At 36.5% G+C, this 21,329-nt stretch overlaps 1 protein-coding gene across 9 annotated transcripts in view; it reads right to left on the reverse strand.

Moving 5' to 3' along the window:
* The window catches only part of MEIS2 (Meis homeobox 2), a 202,974-nt gene that overhangs the window by 59,244 nt on the left and 122,401 nt on the right, over positions 1 to 21,329 (reverse strand). For all 9 annotated transcript variants that reach the window (XM_058541183.1, XM_058541182.1, XM_058541180.1 and 6 more), the window contains one exon: positions 384 to 460. In XM_058541183.1, the coding sequence (XP_058397166.1) occupies positions 384 to 460 (77 nt within the window). The remainder of the gene's footprint in view (positions 1 to 383; positions 461 to 21,329) is intronic.

Consider the following 21,329-nt stretch of genomic DNA (forward strand, 5'->3'; position numbering starts at 1 on the left):
TCCCAGAACTGATAACTCCATATGAGGACTGTGCAAAAAAAATCACAGAGTAACAATTTTCAACAGGAATGATCTGAACAGAATTTGCGGTTTAATTTGAGAATTTTAAAACATCAGAGGTGAGAAAAGTGAGGTGGAGAGGAACAGCGAGAGAGGAGAAAAGAAAAGAAAGAGAGAGAGAGCAAGAGAAGAGGAATAAATCTTACAAAAACCATTCACTATTACCTTTTCCTCTCCCTACACACTACTTGCTACACCTCAGGGTAGAAACACAGAAGTTATCCTCCTTAATTTCATTTGTTTCAGAAACAAAAAGAGAAAACAATTATTTAGAAATCTCATTTTAGCCATGGGAGAAAGACATTGATTTTCGGGTCACTCACCAGTTGTTTACTTGGAGAATTGTAAGTCCTGTGTCTTGCGCTAACTGTTTCTTCTGCTCTTCGGAAGGGTACGGATGCTAATGAAAAAACAAATGTTTTAAAAGATGTATCAGAAGTTAAGAAAGAGCCACTTACTTCTAAGAATGAAATGACCGTTTGTGATTTCTTTAGCCTATGGCTTGATTTTCCTAATCGCAGCTTTTTTATTACGTGTGGAGAAATGTGGGCCAGGAGTCCAGAAACCTGCATTAGCGGCCCGCCCCGTTCCTGCCACCCTTCGGAGGGTCAGCAGGACGAAGCAAGGTGTTTCAGCTGTTCAATTTCTTTAATCGGTCAGGGATGGAAAGCACTTTCCCGATGGCGTCAGAATTTGGGTGATCTACAACCATTTCAGTTATACTAAGGAAACTAGTTCCGGGCCCATTTTACTTTGCTTCCTAGAAAACCTATGTAGAGCCCTTATTTTGTGTTATCTTTGTGAGATGGCTCAATATAATCATTATTTCCTAGTTAATCTGAGGTTATAGACAGTAAAAGTTTGGGAAGTGAGATAGTATATAACCACAACTATTCTTGGAAACCATGGCAACCGATTCAATTACAACAAAGTTTACTGACAGTGTATTTATGTTGACTCCTTTAAGGGACAGTGGAAGATTCTTTCATTTTTCCTGGTTACTGCTCTGGCTTAACAAGGTCACACACGATGGCCACACATCAAAAGGTGTCAATTATGTATGATGCGTCATATAGACATTTTACATTTTACCTTAACGTATGGCAATGTGAGAAAGAAGCCATAGGTTTCAGGGTTTTTAAATTCTTTACTTCCCATCACAACTCATCAACATTTATAATGAACCATCCTCCCATCATCAAAACACTTTCCTTTCTCATTCTGAAATCAAGGATTGCTATTTTAGAATTGTACATTTACTTTAAGAGACACTGTATTGGCGTGTACATAATTATAAAACATGTCTGTTAAATAGGTCCCTGCTCTAAATTCACTGGTTTTCTTAAACAGAAAAGTAAACTTTTATCTAGCATGTCAAAGTCGCTCATAAACTAGAAAGACTTTAGTAATAAATATTTCCCATCAACATTATTAAAGGGTGATATTAGGAACAACAAAGTACTCCATTCAGAGCATTCTAATCATTCCAGTGTTTGAGAGAGTAAATGTTTTTCAATCATCTAAGATTTTATTCTTCAGGTATTTCATCTTCTATAATAGCGTACATTATCCAAAATGTGCACAATTACTGATTAGCAAACCCAAATGCCATTAGGTTAAACAAAATCCCCTGTATAGCAAAAGGGGTTAACTAGATTTGTATTAATATAGAAGCCAGACTTTTAATATTCTGCAAATGTTAACAAAGAAAGATGATAATGTTGAGTTAATATGGGTTAAGCATAAAATGAAAATAAATTTTTCTGATTGCGAGGTGTTGACACTTTTTTGGCTAGGGCCTCCAGCCTGTTCCTGAAAGCTGTGTAATTACAGAAGGCTTTTCCCCTCCTTCCCCCTCCTGCTTCGAGCCTACCCACATTAGTAATGACCCCTTCACTGCTTCAAAAACCACTAATGGTCTTCAGCATGGGCAAGAAAAATGAACAGGATAAATTGGAATCCACAGTCAGTAATTTGCATCCTATGAGGCTGCTCTGGCCACTCACTCTCATTCCTGGCCATCAATCGTGGCCTGTCAGGTGCTGCTCTCTGCCACCATGACAAATGCTCCTCCTAACACTCTGATTCATCCAAACAATGTAATTGTCCTCTCTTCTCCTTTTGGTAATGGAGATAATGAATGGCTGCACAAACAAGAAGGATTGCTCATCACAGACGCTGAGGTGGCTTCAAACTGGAAAAGGCCTAGGGTACAAATTTTAATTGACTGAAAACACTGGTTGGAGAGAAAATGACAAAAAAATCCCAAATCCTTCTTGTCATGATATTTCCCCACCAAATTCAAGGGAGGCGCACCTTTTGACTTTTTGTCCCTCTGAGATTTTGAAAGCCTAGGTTTATAGGCGATTGACCCAATGGAAATAAATTCTACAAATAACAAAAATGAAAATGGAAACAAGGAGTCATCACAAGAGTATATGGATCTGCCTTGGTAACGTCCTCCAGAGAGCTGTTCCTTTAGGCAGTGTTTTCTTTTTGGTGTGTTTAGTCTTGCTCACTGTGTGATGCATTTGCCTAAGACAGTTCTGACAAAATATAGGTTGTGGTGTGTGTGTGTGCGTGTGTGTGAAAAAGAGACAGAAGCAGAGACACAGACATACACACACACACACACACACACACAGTGATGGTTTAGATGAAATAAAGGTTCAAGGTGTTAAGGAAATAGAAGAATAGAAAGGTGATGTTAGTGGAAAGCCAATTCCTTCAAGGATGGCTATAAATTCTGATTGAACAACAAGAATTCTTTCCAGGGTTTTATTAGAAATTTAATCAAATGACCACAAAATTACATAAACGGTGCATTTTACCTTGAGAATCCCTGAGCTATACTTTCACTATGAAAGCAGTTGCAAATTCCATCCACAATCATTAAAAAAATTGGGACCTTACCAAAATTCACCTTGCACAGATGGCTTTTTTTTTAATTAATAAAGAAGACCATAATACCTTTAACTTAAATTTAAATAATGTTCCGTGATTTTTGAACATTCATGATTCTATGCTTCTTTTATATACGGAGTGGACTGTTTATCTGAAAGTGTTCTGGCAGTCAGCCACTATATTTCTAAAATTAAAAAAGGGATGGAAAACAATCAGCTTTCAGAGGAATTGGAACTATGGCAATGTGTTTTGGATTAATTTACAAATATATGTATATATTTAAGGCCAAACTGTGGAACTAGAGAATTTCTACTACATGGCCTATCATATGCATTCTTCTTCTTTATTAGAACAGACACCATATTGAAATAATAAACATGGGAAGACTTCACTTCTTCTTTGATGTATATTACTAAATGTCTGACTGGCTCAAATTTAAAATAAACTTTGGTATGTTTGCACTTGAAAACTGGAAGTAGATCACAAGCAATAATTTGTTGTCAGTTTCCATATTCTTGGACTAAAGCTATAGTTTAGTCTATTCACTGTTGGGGGCCAACCTACTCTGGACCAGTGGCCCAGAGGTGGCTCAACTTACTTATAAGAACGAACACATATCGTAACATAATAGTGATGATGATGATTCCCTTCATCAAGAAAGAACCAGCATGAGTCAAAGTTTTTCACATTTCAAAATAATTCTAAAGCCACTGTTGAACAGTAGAAGTGAATCACAAAGATCCTCTTACTCTGAATATCAACTGACAACTGTTCAGAAAGTTAACAAGACATGTATGGCTCATGATTCAATGTAGCTAGAAAATATTTTTTTAATTGCCTTTTTTCTAAAGACTCATTTGAAAGTAAGATATTATCTCTATTCAAGATACTGACCTTAGTTAGGCCTTCTTCTTTTTTTCCTCCCTTTTGGGGTTAACCTGTTTTACCAAGTACGTGGAAATACATCTACAATATCCTTAGAATACAGCAGTGGAACAGTTTTTGGGTGAAACCACTTAATAGTAATCTTTTACAATTAACCCCTCTCCAATGATGTCTAAACTGGAACTGATTTATCGTGAACTTTATTCTATGTTGAAAAGATTTACACTGATGTTTGAAAATACTTCCAGTGATACTTGTAATCATCTCATGAACTAGAAGTACACAATAATTGAAAAAGGTAGTATTTGGAAGGCTAAAAAATTGGAAATAACCTGTCTACCAACTGGATTATGGTTAAATAAAATGTGAGGTTCTCGTGAAAAGGTTTCCCCCATATATTATTGAGTGAAAAAAAGAAAATTGTAGAATAACATGCATTATCAATTTTTATAAAACAGGTAAATAGAGAAGTAAATAAATATAAATATACACATATCTATGCTTGTAGTGCAAGAAAAACATCTGGAAAAACACACACCGAATAATGGTTCATGCTGTGTAGGGCATAGGGATGGAGGCGTTTACTTTTTGTTTGTATAATCCTACATTGTCTGTAAGTGTAGTGTTTCAAATAATTATTTTTCTTTTTCCTTTTGGTGAGGAAGATTGGCTCTAAGCTAACATCTGTTGCTAATCTTCCTCTTTTTGCTTGAGGAAGATTGTCACTGAGCTAACATCTGTGCCGATCTTCCTCTATTTTGTATGTGGGACACTGCCACAGCATGGCTTGATGAACAGTGTGTAGGTCTGCCCCCGGGATCCAAACCCACGAACCCCGGGCTGCCGAAGCAGAGCACGCGAACTTAATCACTGTACCACTGGGCTGGCCCCTCAAATAATTTTTTTTAAATCCAATATTAATTTAAAAATTATAGTTAATTTATTGTAATAAATTTATACACTCCATATTTTTTTAAAAACCACAGTAACTTAACTGTTGTATACAATTAGATATTCTCTTATGTTATGGTAACTCTTTCACTGGGTATTTTTAAAAGCAGGAGATCTCTAGGATCAGTCTTGCCTCTTGCTACCTTCTTACCCTATGAGTTTGGCTCACTTACTGCTCTATAAAGTTTACTAGGTAAGCTCTTTGAAGAACAATGTGCAATGTGCAAATTACGTCTGTGATGCTATAATACAACCATTAAGACAAATGATCAAGTAACTTGTTGGGCAGGATCTTATTTTTGAGCAAATGCTTGGAAATTGATCATTAGATTACTACTTCCTTTTCCTCAATCCCCTCCAAGATACCATTTATTTTATAGAGTTAATCCAGGTGACCTTGATTTTGATGATGCCACTCACATATGAAACCCTCTAAGCAATTTCCCTAAGGTGGACAATGAAACTTCATTGAGTAAATGTCATTTACTGCTCTAGGACTATGCTTACTGAACTGGGGCACAAGTGGATGTGCTAAAGATTTAACCCCTGAATAAATAAGTGTGTTTTCCTGGAATGTCAAATTTATTCAGTGGTCATTAATTTAATGCCTTTTTCTTATGTAAACAAAAATTCTTACGCTATGATTAGAATGTATACTACAAATGAAATTTGAAGATAAAATAAGAATAATTAAGATATTTAAAACCCATCATATCCTCATAGTTGGAGGTAATCTCCTTTCCACTAAATTCATAGCAATTTACTTGGTATTTATAATTTTTAGCCTATCAATGTCATGTCTTATTTACCTATCTTGTCTTTATTAATGATGACATTCTGAGGTTAAATCCTTGGGTTTTTTTTTTTTTATTTTTTATTTTTTTATTTATTTTTTCCCCCAAAGCCCCAGTAGATAGTTGTATGTCATAGTTGCACATCCTTCTAGTTGCTGTATGTGGGATGCGGCCTCAGCATGGCCAGAGAAGCGGTGCGTCTGTGCGCGCCCGGGATCAGAACCCGGGCCGCCAGTAGCGGAGTGCGCACACTTAACCGCTAAGCCATGGGGCGGGCCCAATCCTTGGGTTTTTAAACTTTGTGTTTCTCCTCTACTCTGTCTCAGTGTCTCTAAATATTTGTAGAAAGAATGAAAAAAAAATAGACATAAGTTCTCATTCAAGCTTTGTCAGTAGTTCTGTCACCTTGAACAAGACTGTGCCTGGGACCCAGTCTGTGTAACGGTAAAATGAAGAGGTTAACAAAGCTACACATGGGTTATAAAATATCTATAGAGATTACAATAATAAAGTTTGTTATGGTTAATTCTCAATCTTGCTGACTCTTTCTGACACATGCACACGCACATGTGCACACACACACACACACACCGCCCCCTCTCAAGTTGTCTGAGCTTCTAATCACTACCTTTTGCAATAAAAACTCTTTGCTACTCCACTGCCAAGCTAATTTCCTGTTTCCACCTGGAGCACTTCTACGTGAAACACGATGTATCTCTTGCTCTGTGTTACTATTTGTAAATCTCTGCATTTTCTGGGTGGCTTATCCTTGTCCCTAGTTCTTGAGATCAGAACCACAAAACATTAGAGTCAAAAAAGTCTTTAGACAGAACCTTGGCCTGGAACCTAATTTACGTAGATGAGGAAAGCATAACTCAGGAGGCTTAAGTAACATATACCAGGTCACAGAAACAGGCAGTGGTAAGAGCTGGGATAACTTCTCTCCTGACATTTAGTGGAGGCCTTTCCCACTCTAACAGTAAAGTTTTCACTGAAGTACCTTTTCCCTTTTCTTTTGGTGACAGTACCCTGATTTTACTTTAGGGATGTGCTCAGAGGTGGCCAACCGACCCAGGCTTAGCCAATCAACATTGTTAATCATTCTGGCTGCGTTGGAGATGGAACCCAAGTTAGGTTAATGGGAGTCAACTGGACTGTCAGTTAAAGGTGTTCTCTTCTCACTGGGGTTACCAAGTCAGTAGAATGTGTGCCTGGAGTTGCTGATGGCCATTGTTGCCACCAAATAGGGACAGCCTGATTGAGAATGAAGCCCATGCAGACAAAAGCAGAGCCAACAGATATAAGGAACAGATTTCTGACATCATTTCTGCGCTTGGATCCAGCTTTACCTAAAACCAGCCACCCTTTACCTTTAAGTTACTTGAGCCAATAAATAACTAATTACTGACTAATACACATGGCACAAATTAGATTATCTGGAATTTTCTCAGCTTACTCCCTTTCCCTCTCCAGCTAAAAATGATTGTTTCTTGTTTAAAAAGAAAAGGAGGAGGAGGAGGAGGAAGAAGAAAAGGAAGAGGCTGAAGAAGAAGAGGAAAGAAATGAACCATTTGGCTTTAAACTATCCCTACAGACTCTGATCAAACATGGCAAAAATCTTGAGGATTTGGGATTTTAAAAAAAAGTTTATCAGTGTTGTGATCCCAATAGATTAAAAAAATCACCTAACTTGGAAGATAGAGGTTTAAGCATGCACTGTATATGAAACTGTGAAAATCTTATATCTAAATTAGAAAAGCAAAATATAAGGTAGAATTTTTATGATGTTTCTTAAAATGACCATACAGAGAGTAATTTCAGTATGTTCCTTGTGTAAAGTTGAAACTCTTAAGGGAGATGAATATAAATTTACTAATCAAAATACCTGAGAAACACACTTAAGACTCAAAAATCTTACAGAAATCAAAGGCTGTGATATTGTAAAATGACAAAAAAAAACCTGGTGCAATCATCTGGCTAATTTAGATTATTTGATTTCAGTAAGACTCCCAGCTGCTGAAGGAGAGTGTATTTCAAACGTTGTGTGATCACAACATTCCCTTCCATTTCCAAGATTCTGGCATGTCCATCATGGCCAGTCCAAATACTGGATCCAGTGGAAAATCCTCCCCAGCCAGAAGGAGTTGCTCCCTATCCCAAAAAACTTCACAGTGTTTTCTCCCCTCCTCTCTTGTGTTTTTATTCACTCCACCTTGTCTTTTCTGTGTATTTGTGCACTTGTGTTATATCCCTCACTGGACTGCAAGTCATTTGAGGACAGAGTTCAGGACTTTAACCTTGAACTGTCTACAGCACTTAGCACAGTGTTTCCTACGTAATAGATGCTCAATACATACTTGTTTGTGAATACATTATTTCTGAAATTGATATTGTTTTCTATTAGAAAGGACTGATAGTGCCACGTAAATGATGCATAAATACCCAGATAAAAATGGAAAGATTCAGACAGTCATTTAACTGTTTTACCGACACAATGTTTGGATATTTGAAAACATCTACTGAACTTTTTAGTTTTCATCCAGATGTTTGGTGTCATGGAAACCCAGATTTCAGATTCAAATAAGTTAGTTGGTTTTTTTTTAATGCCAGATGTATATTTGGGCAGAAGAAAATGTGTCTATTTCAGGAGATTCATTTCCATTTGAGTTCATATGGAAGTAAATGGATTGAATTATAATAATCACATCTTTTAAAATTCAGAAAAGGTTTGAGAGATTTTAATAACAGCCAGATCCTAAGAGATTAACATGTTTGGTTGATGTTTAGAGCCATAGTAGGAAGGCCTCATTAAAAAGAGCAAAGAGAAAAGCACTCTCTTCTGCAGATAAGCTAAAGGAATACTGAATGAGGCTGCTGGATTATCATACAGAGATTTTAAGAACAGTTATTAAATTTATTATTATCAAGATATAGATAAAATAGAAAAATGGAGAAGGAATTTTTTATGAAACCAAAGTTAATGACTGAAAAGAAAAAAGGAAGTGTCTTAGGACTAAGGAGAAACACTTTTTGCATCTGCAAGGAGAATCATGATATATACATATTCTAACAGAGGGAGTTCATATGGGCAGGAGTGGTGAAATTCAGTGATGATCAGATTCTAACAACACTCATTCTACTTCTAAACTTCCAAAAAGGCATCAAAAAATATATTAGAAAAACACATTAGAAAACATTTGCAGATATTCAGAATTTTGAGCACAACGAGCATAATTATTTTCCTATTGACTGAGACTTTAAAGCTGAGCACAGTCTTATTTTGAAAATAACAGAAATATATTCCTAAGGCTAGAGACAGATAATTTTTATTTAACATTTGTTAGGACGCTCCCATGAGCTGCTTGGCCATGCGTGTTATGTTGCCTACGTGGCTAATGGGTAATCTTACCAAATGAGCCAAAGGCCACAAATAAGGCTTTGACTCATTTAACAATCATTTCACATTTCGACACTACGACCAAATTAATATTTTATGGGGCTACTCAGTTCTACAGCCAGACCACTTTTCCAAAAAATCGAATTTTGTGCTTATTTATTTTATGGATCATTTGTTGAAATAGATTTCAAAACAGGTTTGGGCTATTTAGATTTTTCAGTGAACTGCAAAGGAAAAACTCACAGACTCAGAGTTTTAGAACTAGAAAGGACATCAGAGGTCATCTAATTCAAACTTTCTCATTTATGTGTAACCAGATGGAGGTCGAATGAGGCAAAGTGTCTTGCCCAAACTTAGCAGGCCTCCTCCTTTTTTAAGATGTCCCTGATTTCCCCAGCAAGAAGAAATTTCACACTCATGTAATCTCAAACACTTCTTATGGAACATCTTACTTCTACCTACGAATTATGGATACCAATAGCCAGATTTTATCCTCTAAGTTACTTAACCATCATATCCTCCATGTTCTAATGTCACCCTATATTTCCCCATTTGCCACACTGCATTGCAAATACTTCCTTATTTGTCTATCTGTCTTCTTAGACTCTGTGCTCCTTGAGAGCAGAGACTGGCTGTCTACATTTTACTTCCACAACCTAGTTCACTGCCTAGCATGCATGAAGCATCAATAAATGCATGTCAATTTAATCAAGTTTGAGAATGCAAAGAAGTGAATTCTTTGCATCCTAAAAATACTATTTGGAAATGAGAGAAAGAGAAGTTGGTTGAGGTGAAAGCTAGATAGCAAATGAGAAGGGAGATTTAAGGAAGGAGACACTCAATGAGGCAGATAATACCAACCTCTTACCCATATCAAACATGAAATAGTGAAAATCAGCTCTTATTTAAAACAAGAGTAAAGCTTTATATATGTACAGAACTGAGAAGAAATTTGATGGTGACACTAAGAAGCTGTGGAAAAGAAATAAGGGCATGGGATTTTTTCATTAACATTTAATTTCTTGTTAAAAAAGCTAAGGAGTTGCTTTAAAACAAGGATCTAAAGTACGTGGTAGAGAGTTATATAATGTCTAGACAACTGAGATACTTGTATCTAATCTTATGACAACAATCCTACTTAATAGGTCCAGACACAGTGCCGTATGAGACTGAGTTAGAAGGAAACGAGGACAAGTGATTAGCCCTTTATAACATTTCTTTAATAATGTGAAAAAAAGTCTGGATTAAAAAATGTGGGGTAAATATTAAGGAATTATTCAGCAAGTTTACAAGCTATAATAAACAATTTCAGTATGTTTAGTCCAATTTTATTTGCATGGACTATGCTATAAATAATTTTGTCTGATTTTCCTTAAGAATGTACTGGAAGTCCAATTTGACAAGAGAAAGCTAACATGGATTCAAAGAGGAAGGAGTTGTTTAAAGAAACTGAAGCTTATCTTTTTTTCAAAAAAGTTATTATCTCTAGAGTAAGCAATGGAAATGTTGTAGATATTATCTTCTTTGGTCATCTCAGAGTACAGGATAAGAGAATGGGGTTAATGATAAGCTAAGAAGTCATAAAAATAAGAAGGAAGTAACTGTAAACTAATGAGTTCTTCTGATGGACAGTAGTGGTTGAAAAGAGAGCCTTCATAGTGGCTGACCATTTCTTGCACTGTATTATGGAGAAGGTTTCCATCAGGGTGTCTGTGATGAAACAGAACTCCTCAATAAGCGTTAATTCTTTCATTTTCTAGTTCACCAAGATAAAAACTCTAAGGTGTGAAACACTAGCATCAGGAACTTGTTCATAGGTTCCGAACTGGCTTCTTTTTCTAACATATACAGAGCTTCTATTTGCATATAAATGAGCATTGGATACAAATATATACTCAGATGTGTACTCTAAAAGAGGGGGGTGGGCTAAAAAAATCTCGACTTTTTTCCTGTTTAATTATACTCTCATTTTCTTAAAATGTCTTGGAATTTATTTGATTTTTAAAAATGTGGGGGAAAGATCATTATCAATCTGTCCACAAAAGACGAAAAAGTAAGACAAAGACATGACCCAAGTGTTTACCTTAGTTATGCACTGTACTAGCAAACCAGGCAACCAATTGATACCATAATAAGAAAACTCTTAACTGAGCCATCAAAAAAGGTCAGTTAGCAGTAATTATTTTGGAATTCCCCACAGTTTTATCTTATCAAGTTGTTTTTCCTTCCCTTTTTAGAGCAGCCTGTTTAGTGAAAGTTAACTAAATCAATATGGAGCCAGAACAAGGTAGTGCCACAACATTTATCTATCTTTGTGCATATACTGGCCCACTACTGTGTCACCTAAGCTTTAAACACATAAATACTTTAAATATAGAGTGTTTCTAAGCAGCTGAAAAAAATCACTTTGTGAGTTTCCAATTTGTACTTAGAACAAACCAACTCATCAGTAAGCAGGACATCTTCAAAATGTTCTTTTCAACATACGTGTGAAAATATTTCTTGTGGTAATTAAGTATATAAGATCATAAACTATCTAACTCATGTCATAACCAGACAAAATGAAAAAATATATATGTACATAAAAATTTATGTCTCAATGACCCCAAATATCAATTGACTAAAACATTCACTTATTCAAGGTAAAAATGATTAAATATTGAAATATCAAATCATTTGATAGTATCTAACCTTTTACCACCACAATTAAATGCTATGCTGAGTAAATCCAAGTAAACTAGACATTTATGGACTAAAAGAAAATATAGACACAAAAATTAAAAATCTTCAGGGCAAAACAGTAAGTATATATGCTAATATACATTTATAGCTTACTTAAATATTGGTATGTGGCTATTTTCTTCCTAATTTGGACAGCAAATCAGAAAATATTGAGAAAAGCCTCCTCTTAGTTTGGGTAGCCAAGTTGACCTTGGCAGAAAGTGTTCTTCTAATTACCTCTCTACTATGTTTGCATCTGCTTATCAATTTGGATTAAAAAAAGAGGAATAATAATGGGACTATTAAAAATACGAACACGTGGGGGCCGGCCCGGTGGCGCAAGCGGTTAAGTGCGCGCGCTCCGCTGCGGCGGCCCGGGGTCGCTGGTTCGGATCCCGGGCGCGCACCGACGCACTGCTTGGCAAGCCATGCTGTGGCGGCGTCCCATATAAAGTGGAGGAAGATAGGCACCGATGTTAGCCCAGGGCCGTCTTCCTCAGCAAAAAAAGAGGAGGATTGGCGGATGTTAGCTCAGGGCTGATCTCCTCACAAAAAAAAAAAAAAAATACGAACACGTGGAATTACTGCACTGGCCATATTTTTTCAATCCATTAAGTGGTAAGATTTTATAGAAGCAACAGCTACCTTTTATTCCTCCTGATTTGTATATTAGAAATTGGTAATATATCTTTATATTCTTAGAAACAAACAATTCTATTTTTGTATGAAAATATTTCTTACAAGGATTTAAGAAGCTCTGAAAATGGTTGTCGCCACAAAAATGAGACCTTAAAGGATAAACCTTTAATGTAGCTGAATTCAACTGGTAAGAACCAGTATGGCCAGCATCTGTTTTGATTAGTTGAGCATACACTCTAATTGTTGGTGCCTGTTAGATAGTCTGGATATTACCTGTGGCTTTTCTGCATCGTAGGCAGAGCTCTCTAACATTTCTGACACCTGCCTAGTCTGCTGTATCTTTGGCGGAGGAATTTAAGTTTGATCCATATTCCACCATAGTCCAAAGAGCATAAATATTTCAGAGCAAAGTGAGTTGACCAGTTGACCACAAGAGAATGATAAGTTTTTCATTTGGAACAAGGTAGTTTGAAGTAAAGTCTGAAGGTACCTTGACTACTCGTGTGTTACTGACTAAATCATATGCGTTATTTAAATATTTAAATAATGTAAATATTCTTATTTGAGTAATTGGAAATACACCCTCATGCAACATAAGCTGAGTGGGTTTAGTTCTCTAAGAAGTTAGCAAAACACTTAAGGATTGCCACATGGCAAGAAATAAGCCACAAATGGCCTTCAGATTCTAGCAGAAAATCATTAAGTAAATCCAAGGTATTACTCTTACGTATATACCATGAAAGGATTGATTAGGCATTATCTAAATAAGAACATCTTCTTAGAGAGGAAAGAGAGGCAGCTTTTAGCAAGAGGTAAATAGGAAGGGCCAAAAATTATCTCAAAGAGGTCAAAAGCATGGTTAAAATCACCATCCAACTCACGGCTCTGATTCCCCACATAAGATCATGACTTGGATTTGATCTGGATATTGGAGGAAACTAGACTGATAAATGCTCCGCCTTTGGACAGTCCCAGCTGACATAAATATCCATTTAATATCAAGTCTGACCTGGCAGAAACTAGAGAAAAACTTATTCAATTCAGGTATTTGAACATTTAAAATTTTCATACAGCGTGTAATACGAGAAGGAAATTCAGAAAGAAATGTCTAAACCACTACTTTATAAGGTCTTCATCTTTTTTCTAAGCTAACTAGCCAATTTGGAAATGGCCAAGAAATATACTGTTACAAGGAATGAATAAATCTATGCGCACTTTTATCATAGTGATATTTGTATAATTCTACATACATTAATGGATAGCTGCCAGGTGCTGGGCTAGATAGTCAACAAGCTAGGTTACTGGAGCAGTGAAGAAACAGAGACTAAGATTGGTGCTTTGGCATTTGCTTATGCTCTCTTTTCTCTTCCATAAGCTCCTGAACACATGCTTCCTTTTCATTTTACGTGTTTGAAATGCTAAAGATGTTATAGAACCTACAGCCACTCTCTGGAGACATTACTTTCTTTAACTCCTTGGACATTTGAGAATACAATTCATAGTAAGCATAAATATTGTAAGTTGACTTTCTAAGGGAGCTTGCTATTTGCTAAAGTGAGTTGTTTCTTAAGACAAAGAATGTTCTCACAAAGCAATTAATACCCCCAGTAGACTAATGCTCTTCTAATTTTTTTAGAACAAACTTAAATGTTTACAGGAAATGCCAAATGAAACACTCTGATGGATTTATTAATAAGCACTTGGCTTTTTACTTCTGTGTTTTGTTCACTGCTATATGCCCAACTTCTAGAAAAGTGCTTGGGAGAACAGCACAAGCTCAATAAATATTTGGGAAATGAATAAATGAATGAGTCTTTTTCAATGCTTAACCTGAGACTGAAGCATGGAGCGTCTCATTTCAAGCGCACTAGGGAAGTAGGAGAAATATCAGTGTTTAGGCTTTTACCCTCTCACATTAGTAGTTAACAACCACCTAGTTGGGAGGAGGCTAATGGCAAGGGGATGGGAAGTTTCTGCATGTTGCAGATCTAAAAGCATACTCCCTATCAATTTATTTATACTATTGAAAATCTGAATTTTTTTTTTCCACAAGGAATTGTATATTTCTAGTCCCATATTGACTAAGATACAGGGGGAAAAACCTGTAGAAAGCCCCACAGAACTTTTAACAATAGTCTAGGCAGAAGTATATAACTGTCATACTAAGGCAGTAACACTTTCCATGATTTAATACTCTAGCAAGTAAACATTTGAATTTAAAGTGTAGATACATTTTGGAAACACTCAACTGATTCAGGAAACACATGTGCTATGGTGCTATCAGGTCACACTTCCGGTGGAGCTCTGGGAAATTTTTTGGAAAATACTGGTAGAAATAGGTTGGAGGAGAGAGAGAGCGCACATAAATCCATTAGCAATTGCATTTATAGCTCTTTCCATTTGTCATTTTCAAAGCATTTTTCTAATATTAGCTGCTGAAGTTCTAAGTGTACATGGCTCCTATCCATTGTCTCATCTCACTTGATAAAGAGAAAGAACCAAATGTAGACAGCCTAAGTGACTTATTGCTTGTTTGTGATCAAGGAAGAATTAAATGCAAAGACTTAAGCCTTAACTTCTCAATTTCTTTCCCTCTACTGAAAATCTATGATGCCAGCTGTTTCCTAGGAGTAATTTTTTGCCTTTTAACAAAATCTTTATTCTTATTCTTCATGTAGATTAGAGAGAAAGCTTAGAATATGAAAACATTGCTGAAGTTACTTATTATAACATAATTCATTACATTGAAGATTTGATTATACCAACTTAAAGCATGAAGGCTAACTTATTGAAAGAAATAATCATGTGATGTTGGCAAGATTTGATTAATTATATGAGGTCACAGTTGCCACCAAAACCATGCATCACAGTGGATTTCTAAGGTATTTGTTTTAGTTTTACCTAAGCAAAATGATTTAACAGTTTAACTAAACTCATATCTCTCTGTCTCTCCAGAATGTAAGTGACATTATAGTGCCTGCTCATGGCCAAGACAAATAAATGGCCTATATCATTTAACAAAATTGCCTGAAGAAATTAATAGCCACAATTTTAGGATGAGTATGAGAGTCCTAAATAGTTACAACATTAGGTCAGTTATTTTAAACTAAAATATACATGTGCTTTCCACTAGAACATAAGCTCCTTGAGGGTAGGGAACTTGAAAGAAACAATTAGAAAAATTTAATTGAGTGAACTTTGTCCCTACCCAGGCTACACTTGCACTTATGCAAGAGAGTTGGGAATCTGGAAGCTTCTAGTGGCTAATGTCTGCAACACACTGTGATAATGACCAAGAGACTAACTGGTCATTCAAGTGAGAAAAAGGTTTGGCAAGTCCAAGGAAAAAGGAGCTCACAGTTATTCATGCAGTGGAAAAAAAAAAAAAACTTATAAAGAAATTCAGGCCATATCTCATGAGGGAAAGAAGAAACTAAAAAATTTAAGAGACAAAGCCAGTCTATACAAATTAGAATAATACATGCACAAATCTCTGGAGAAACTCTATTATATCACAATTAATGCAGAGAATGCAATCAAGCCAGGCTAATTTCAATAGATTCCAAGTTTTGAACAGTTCCTAGACTATCCAAGTGGGAATTTGGCCAGGATGCTGGGGTTAATAATTCATTTTGAGAGAGGCTAATTCTTTGGGAAGCAGCCCACTCTGCAGGAGGAAACATTTGGCCCATGTGAGCAAATCTGCTCTTCAAGATCACCCTCGATTAGCCCCACAAGACACCTTTTTTGCTACGGGAGGGGAGTCAGTTTACTTTCTCATACGTATAGAAATATTTATCTTGTTTTCAATAAATATACATTAATGTCAGAGAAATGGTTTAAGCATATTCATTGAACCTTTGGATTCTTAAAGAATAATAACACCAACTTTCAATTACCATGATCTGAGTACAGGCTCATCAAAAGAGTATTTTGGCAAAATATGTGGGCTCTGGAATCAGACAGTCCTGGCTTTTAATCTTGGCTCCGTGCATTCGCAACTGAAACTTTGAAGGGGCTACCGAATCACCCCAGGACTCAGGTTCTTCACTCATAAAATAGGAAAATTAATGGCGCCTACCTTATAGGGCGTCTTATGAGGCTTAAGTAAGTCACTTATTAATTAAACTACCGTTATTGAGTGTCAGAAACTGTTACAGGCACTGGGAATACAGCAGTAAAGAGAAGAGACAAATCCCCAACCTCATGGAACTTATATTCTAATAGGAGATATAGATAATAAACAAAAAATATATAATCTGCCTGGCGGTGGTAAGTTTTATGAAGAAGAGCTTCATCAATGTCACTTCTATACTGAGGTAGGAAGTGACTGGGAATGCTGATCTTTCAAAGAGGGTGGTCAGGAAGAAGACGACATTTGAGCAGAGACTTGAGTGAAGTCAGAGCCGGTTAGGAGGCAGGAAGAACAAGGAGACCAGAGTCCTACAGCAGAGTGAGAGGGGCTGAGCAGAAGGATGGAGCTGGAGAAGCGGCCAGGGCCAGACCATCCCGGGTCTTGCAGATTGTCTCAAAGGACTGAAGTACTAACATGGTGTATGGTACATAATAATTAAGCACATAACAAATAGTAGCTATTTATTTATTCATATTAGGCAAATATAACCACAAATCAGAATCTTCCATTGTTTCCATTGCTCTGCCATGTAGTTGGAGCTTTCTACATCAGTCCTGTCATCCTAACATAGCTGATTCCTGACACCTTAGCAAATTTTAAATGCTCATGAATATCATCAGTGTTTCTAAATACAAATGTTTTCTGTGATACGTGGCTACTCAGCATCTTATTTATCTGCTAATGGATCTTAGAAGTGATGGGTTCTTTCAAACCATTTTGGTTGAATAAGGTTAGAGAGGATACAAAAAGAATCTTCAACTGGGGCATGTGTAGCGGGGAGATGAATTAGTACAGGATCCTTTGTATTTTCCCCAGAACACCAGAATTTGGGTGTTACTTCACACTTAGCTGATTTGGAAGAAAGTCTTTTATTGGTCTTCATGTCTCTAAATCTGACTACAATTCAGCCCCAGCAATCACCACCAGCACCCACACAAGATAGTGCATGAATCATTCATACCCTTCCCAAAACTTGCATGGCTCCGTCTCACCAATAAAACGGATGCTTGGCCTACATTTGAAGGCCCTTCACAATCCGGCCCCAACCTATCTTTCCAAACTTATAACCCACTACTCTGCAACACTTTAGTGTTAGCTCTAGCTTTAGCTTTAGCTAAAGTTAGCTTTTAAATTAAAAGCCTAACCAAACCATACTGGCTTCTTTGTCCATTTTATTCATCTATCATTGCCATCAAAACACTTCCCATCTTGTAGATATCTCAAATGTTCACCATGATTTGGGGATCTCCTCCTATTTTTATATGCATGGAAGCCTTCTTCCATTTTTATACACATAGAAGCCTATGTTTCCCAGACCCTCTGTGCCTCTCTTCCCCATGAATTGGGCAGGCCCATGTGACTAGTTCTATACAAATGACTGTGATTGAGGGGACGTGCTATTTGGGGCCGAAGAATTCACCCGCTGATGTGAACTCCTCAGGCCCTCCCCTCTTGCTGCTGCAATCATGGGGGTACTTGTTGAGATGGAGGTGCCACAAGGTGGAAGAACCGTACATGCTAAGCTTGCACACGGAGGACAGCTGCTCAGAGAGTAGCATGAACTCGTCACTGACTTTGTGTGCCCAAGAAATAAATTCTTATTATGTTAAGCCACCGAGATTTTGGTGCTATTTGTAGAAGCAGCATATCATAGCCTATTCTGATTGATACACCATTCTTCAAGATCTTCTTTGATCACTACTTTGAAGTGATTCTTTCTCTCTTCCCAAAAAGTATGTGGAGAAATTTTTATTTTTTTACATGCTGGTATATAATTGCTTTGTAGGAAGAATCAACTCTACTGAAAAGGATCTTTGAGAAGCTTGGAGGCTGGGAAATGGGAGTTGAAATGAATCTCCCAGGCCTGGTGTCTGGTGGCAGCCAAGTTTCTTGTCAGAGCTGGGAGCTACTCTGCCTAACAAAGGGCTGACAAGCTGTGTTGAGAGCTGCCTAGGAGAAGAGATGGAGAGATGAGTAAAATTAAGAGGAAATACTTGGAGATGAGATGGATATAAAGAGAATTTTTTAAGTGACATGTGTGCTATGTGATGTGACACCACCTCATAATACTACAAATCTTCAGTAAAACTAAGGAATTCAAAAAATCCTTATATGGTTGGATTTCTGAGGAAGCTGATGAAGTGGATGAATTTTGCACTGAGGTTGTGTAAGTTTAGAAGTTCACTTGTGTGGTCAAAGGAATCGGCTGATATGTGGGTCACACTTCATTTACATTACTCAAGTAGGAGAGATCATATACTGTCTTGCATTATAGATACTGGGGGGCCTTGACTCCCCAACAAGAGAGTAAGGTCCTCAACGAAAGGAATCATATTTCACATGTCTCTTTATTCTGCACCTGCTTAACTCCCGACTCTATAGTGGAAGATTCCAGTAAAAATGCATCAATTGAGGACAGATCAAAACCAGTCCTCTTCATTTTGTTTTCTCATATTGAAATGTAAACTGGCCAGAACTAACTCTTTTAATTTAATTTTAATTTTTTGCCAGAGGCATTTTAAGTATATTCTACGATATTTTAGTCATTTTAATTTGTAAGTGGTAGCAAATATTTTAAGTCCTCATCAGTGCAACCTTACTAATTAGATATTGTTGTATTTCTTCTCTTAGTCTGCACTCTTTACTGCATTTAATTATCTGAATTTTCTCAGTATGAAGAGAAAGAGCTTCCACAAATGGTGAGAACTGGGAGGAAATGTAGATAAAAATGAATTTCACTATCTCACTTCCAGTTTATCTTCCCTGTCATCAACATTAAAGTCCTGTTTTTGTCTCTTCAGAAAACCACATGACATTTGAGAATCTTCTCCTCTACCGCACAAATTTCAGAACCATCTGGAACACCTTCCTTCCTTCCTTCTCTCCACCTCCCTGATCATCCATCCTTTTCTTCAAATATGAAAGTGTTTTTTCCTTATTTGGCTTGCTCTTCTTATGTTTCTGAGCTCTTACATTTTATCTTAATTCTTTGGTTATTTGCAGGTATTGTTTATATGAAGACAAACACATACACACAGAATAGTTTGAAATAAATCATACTTCGAGATAAATCCTCTGTGGTATATGTCAAAAATTAAGAATCAACTTTTCTGACTTCTAATTTCAAATATTAATGAGAAGTTTAAAAAGGTGAAGATAATCAAACCAGTACATATCAGTACATGAGTAAGAGCGAATACAACACCTACATAGCTATTTTAATATTAGCATGTTTACGCTCTCAGTCAGGAAGACTTGTTACTGCACAAGAATTAGTAAAGTAAACTCACACCCATAATCTTTGAAGATTTTCTCATGACAAAAAAAATGTGAACTTCAGCTTCTTATGATATAATACTTGAGAGGAATATTTGTGTTTTGGGGCGTATTTTTGCACAGAAAAAAGTACAGATAAAAAAATGATACATGGACCCTCGTTAAATATTTCTTGTCATAGCTGATGAGTTTTAGATTACTGACACAGACACTATGATAATAACCTACATATATACCCAGTCAGGTTTACAAAGAATGGGCTCATGGTTAAAAATCCTTAAATATAGTATAGTTTCTTTTCAAAGTGCAAACATTTAAGCATGTTTCTCTCTCTCTCTCTCTCACAAACACACACACACACATTCTCACTGCAGCAAATTAGAGATGCTCACAATTTGACAAATTTGGATTTCAACGTTGTTTTCTTGCTAAACAAATTAGTGGAAGTATCCACGTTACTGTCCCCAGCGTAGCACAAGGAAAGTGATTCCTCGCCCAGACAAGAGGCTTCTGACACTTGTCTTTATTGCTCCATCATAAATTCATAAAGGGATGTCTGCTGGAACCAGTTGGCAAGTTCACTGCATAAACATCAACACCAATTTAATGACTTGTGTACACATCGTAAACTAGAGAATCTTTATACAAAGAAATCAGATAAATCAAACATGAGCTGAGGCTGAGGGGGAAGCAATTAAAGCCTTAAGTTAAGCTGGCTGTGGGAGGGCACTGTATCCCATTAGAGCAGATAATAGAAAATGTGTTACTGCCACTATAGTATGTGTAATTAAATTAATTAGTAATATTAAATATGTTTAAGGCAACAGCTCATCAACAGATAAATAGATAAAAAACATTAAAGGTTTTAATTTTCCCATTTTATATGTTCGAAGAATAGGCAGAAAACCCCTCAAACTTCCTAAGAACTTGATAAAAATAAAATAGGGAGGAGATGTAAAGTTGATTTACTTGCCTCCAGCTAGAAATGGAAAAAAGGAACAGTCAGAACATAAAAACCTGTTTGACCATATTTCATTGCTTATAGCATATTGAAATGTTTAGGTGCCAACCCATTTCACTCTAATACCTCGAAGGCTGGTATAAAGTACCTTGAAGGTACACTGATTTCTGAGCAAGTATTTGCAGTCAGTCCATAAGAAATGCTTAAGCATCACCTAGTAATATAAATTTAAAAATTATATTAAAAACATCCAAGGTGATTTGTGCTGAACAAAAGATTGGCTATATGAACATATAAACTGCCTATATGCCAGGGCTCCTCATCAGCTGAAAGCTGGAAGCTAAATTTGGCTGTAAGAAACTGGCTTGGAACTTTAGAAGTTCTGGGGCCCCATTCAGCCCTGTATTACTTGCATGCCTTATTACGTAGAAAAAAATAGGTCTGTTCCAGTGATAGCAAGACTTCCATTTATTCATCTCAAAAGCAATAAGATCCTAGAATGGAGCCTCCATAACACAAAATGCTTTTAAGTTTTCCCTGAGGGGAACACAATATACACAATTTATGTAAAAAGAAGAAATATGAAAGCTAAGTATTCCAGTTAAG

This window comes from Diceros bicornis, chromosome 5 (assembly GCF_020826845.1).
Source record: "Diceros bicornis minor isolate mBicDic1 chromosome 5, mDicBic1.mat.cur, whole genome shotgun sequence".
In the NCBI taxonomy this organism is placed as follows: domain Eukaryota; kingdom Metazoa; phylum Chordata; class Mammalia; order Perissodactyla; family Rhinocerotidae; genus Diceros; species Diceros bicornis.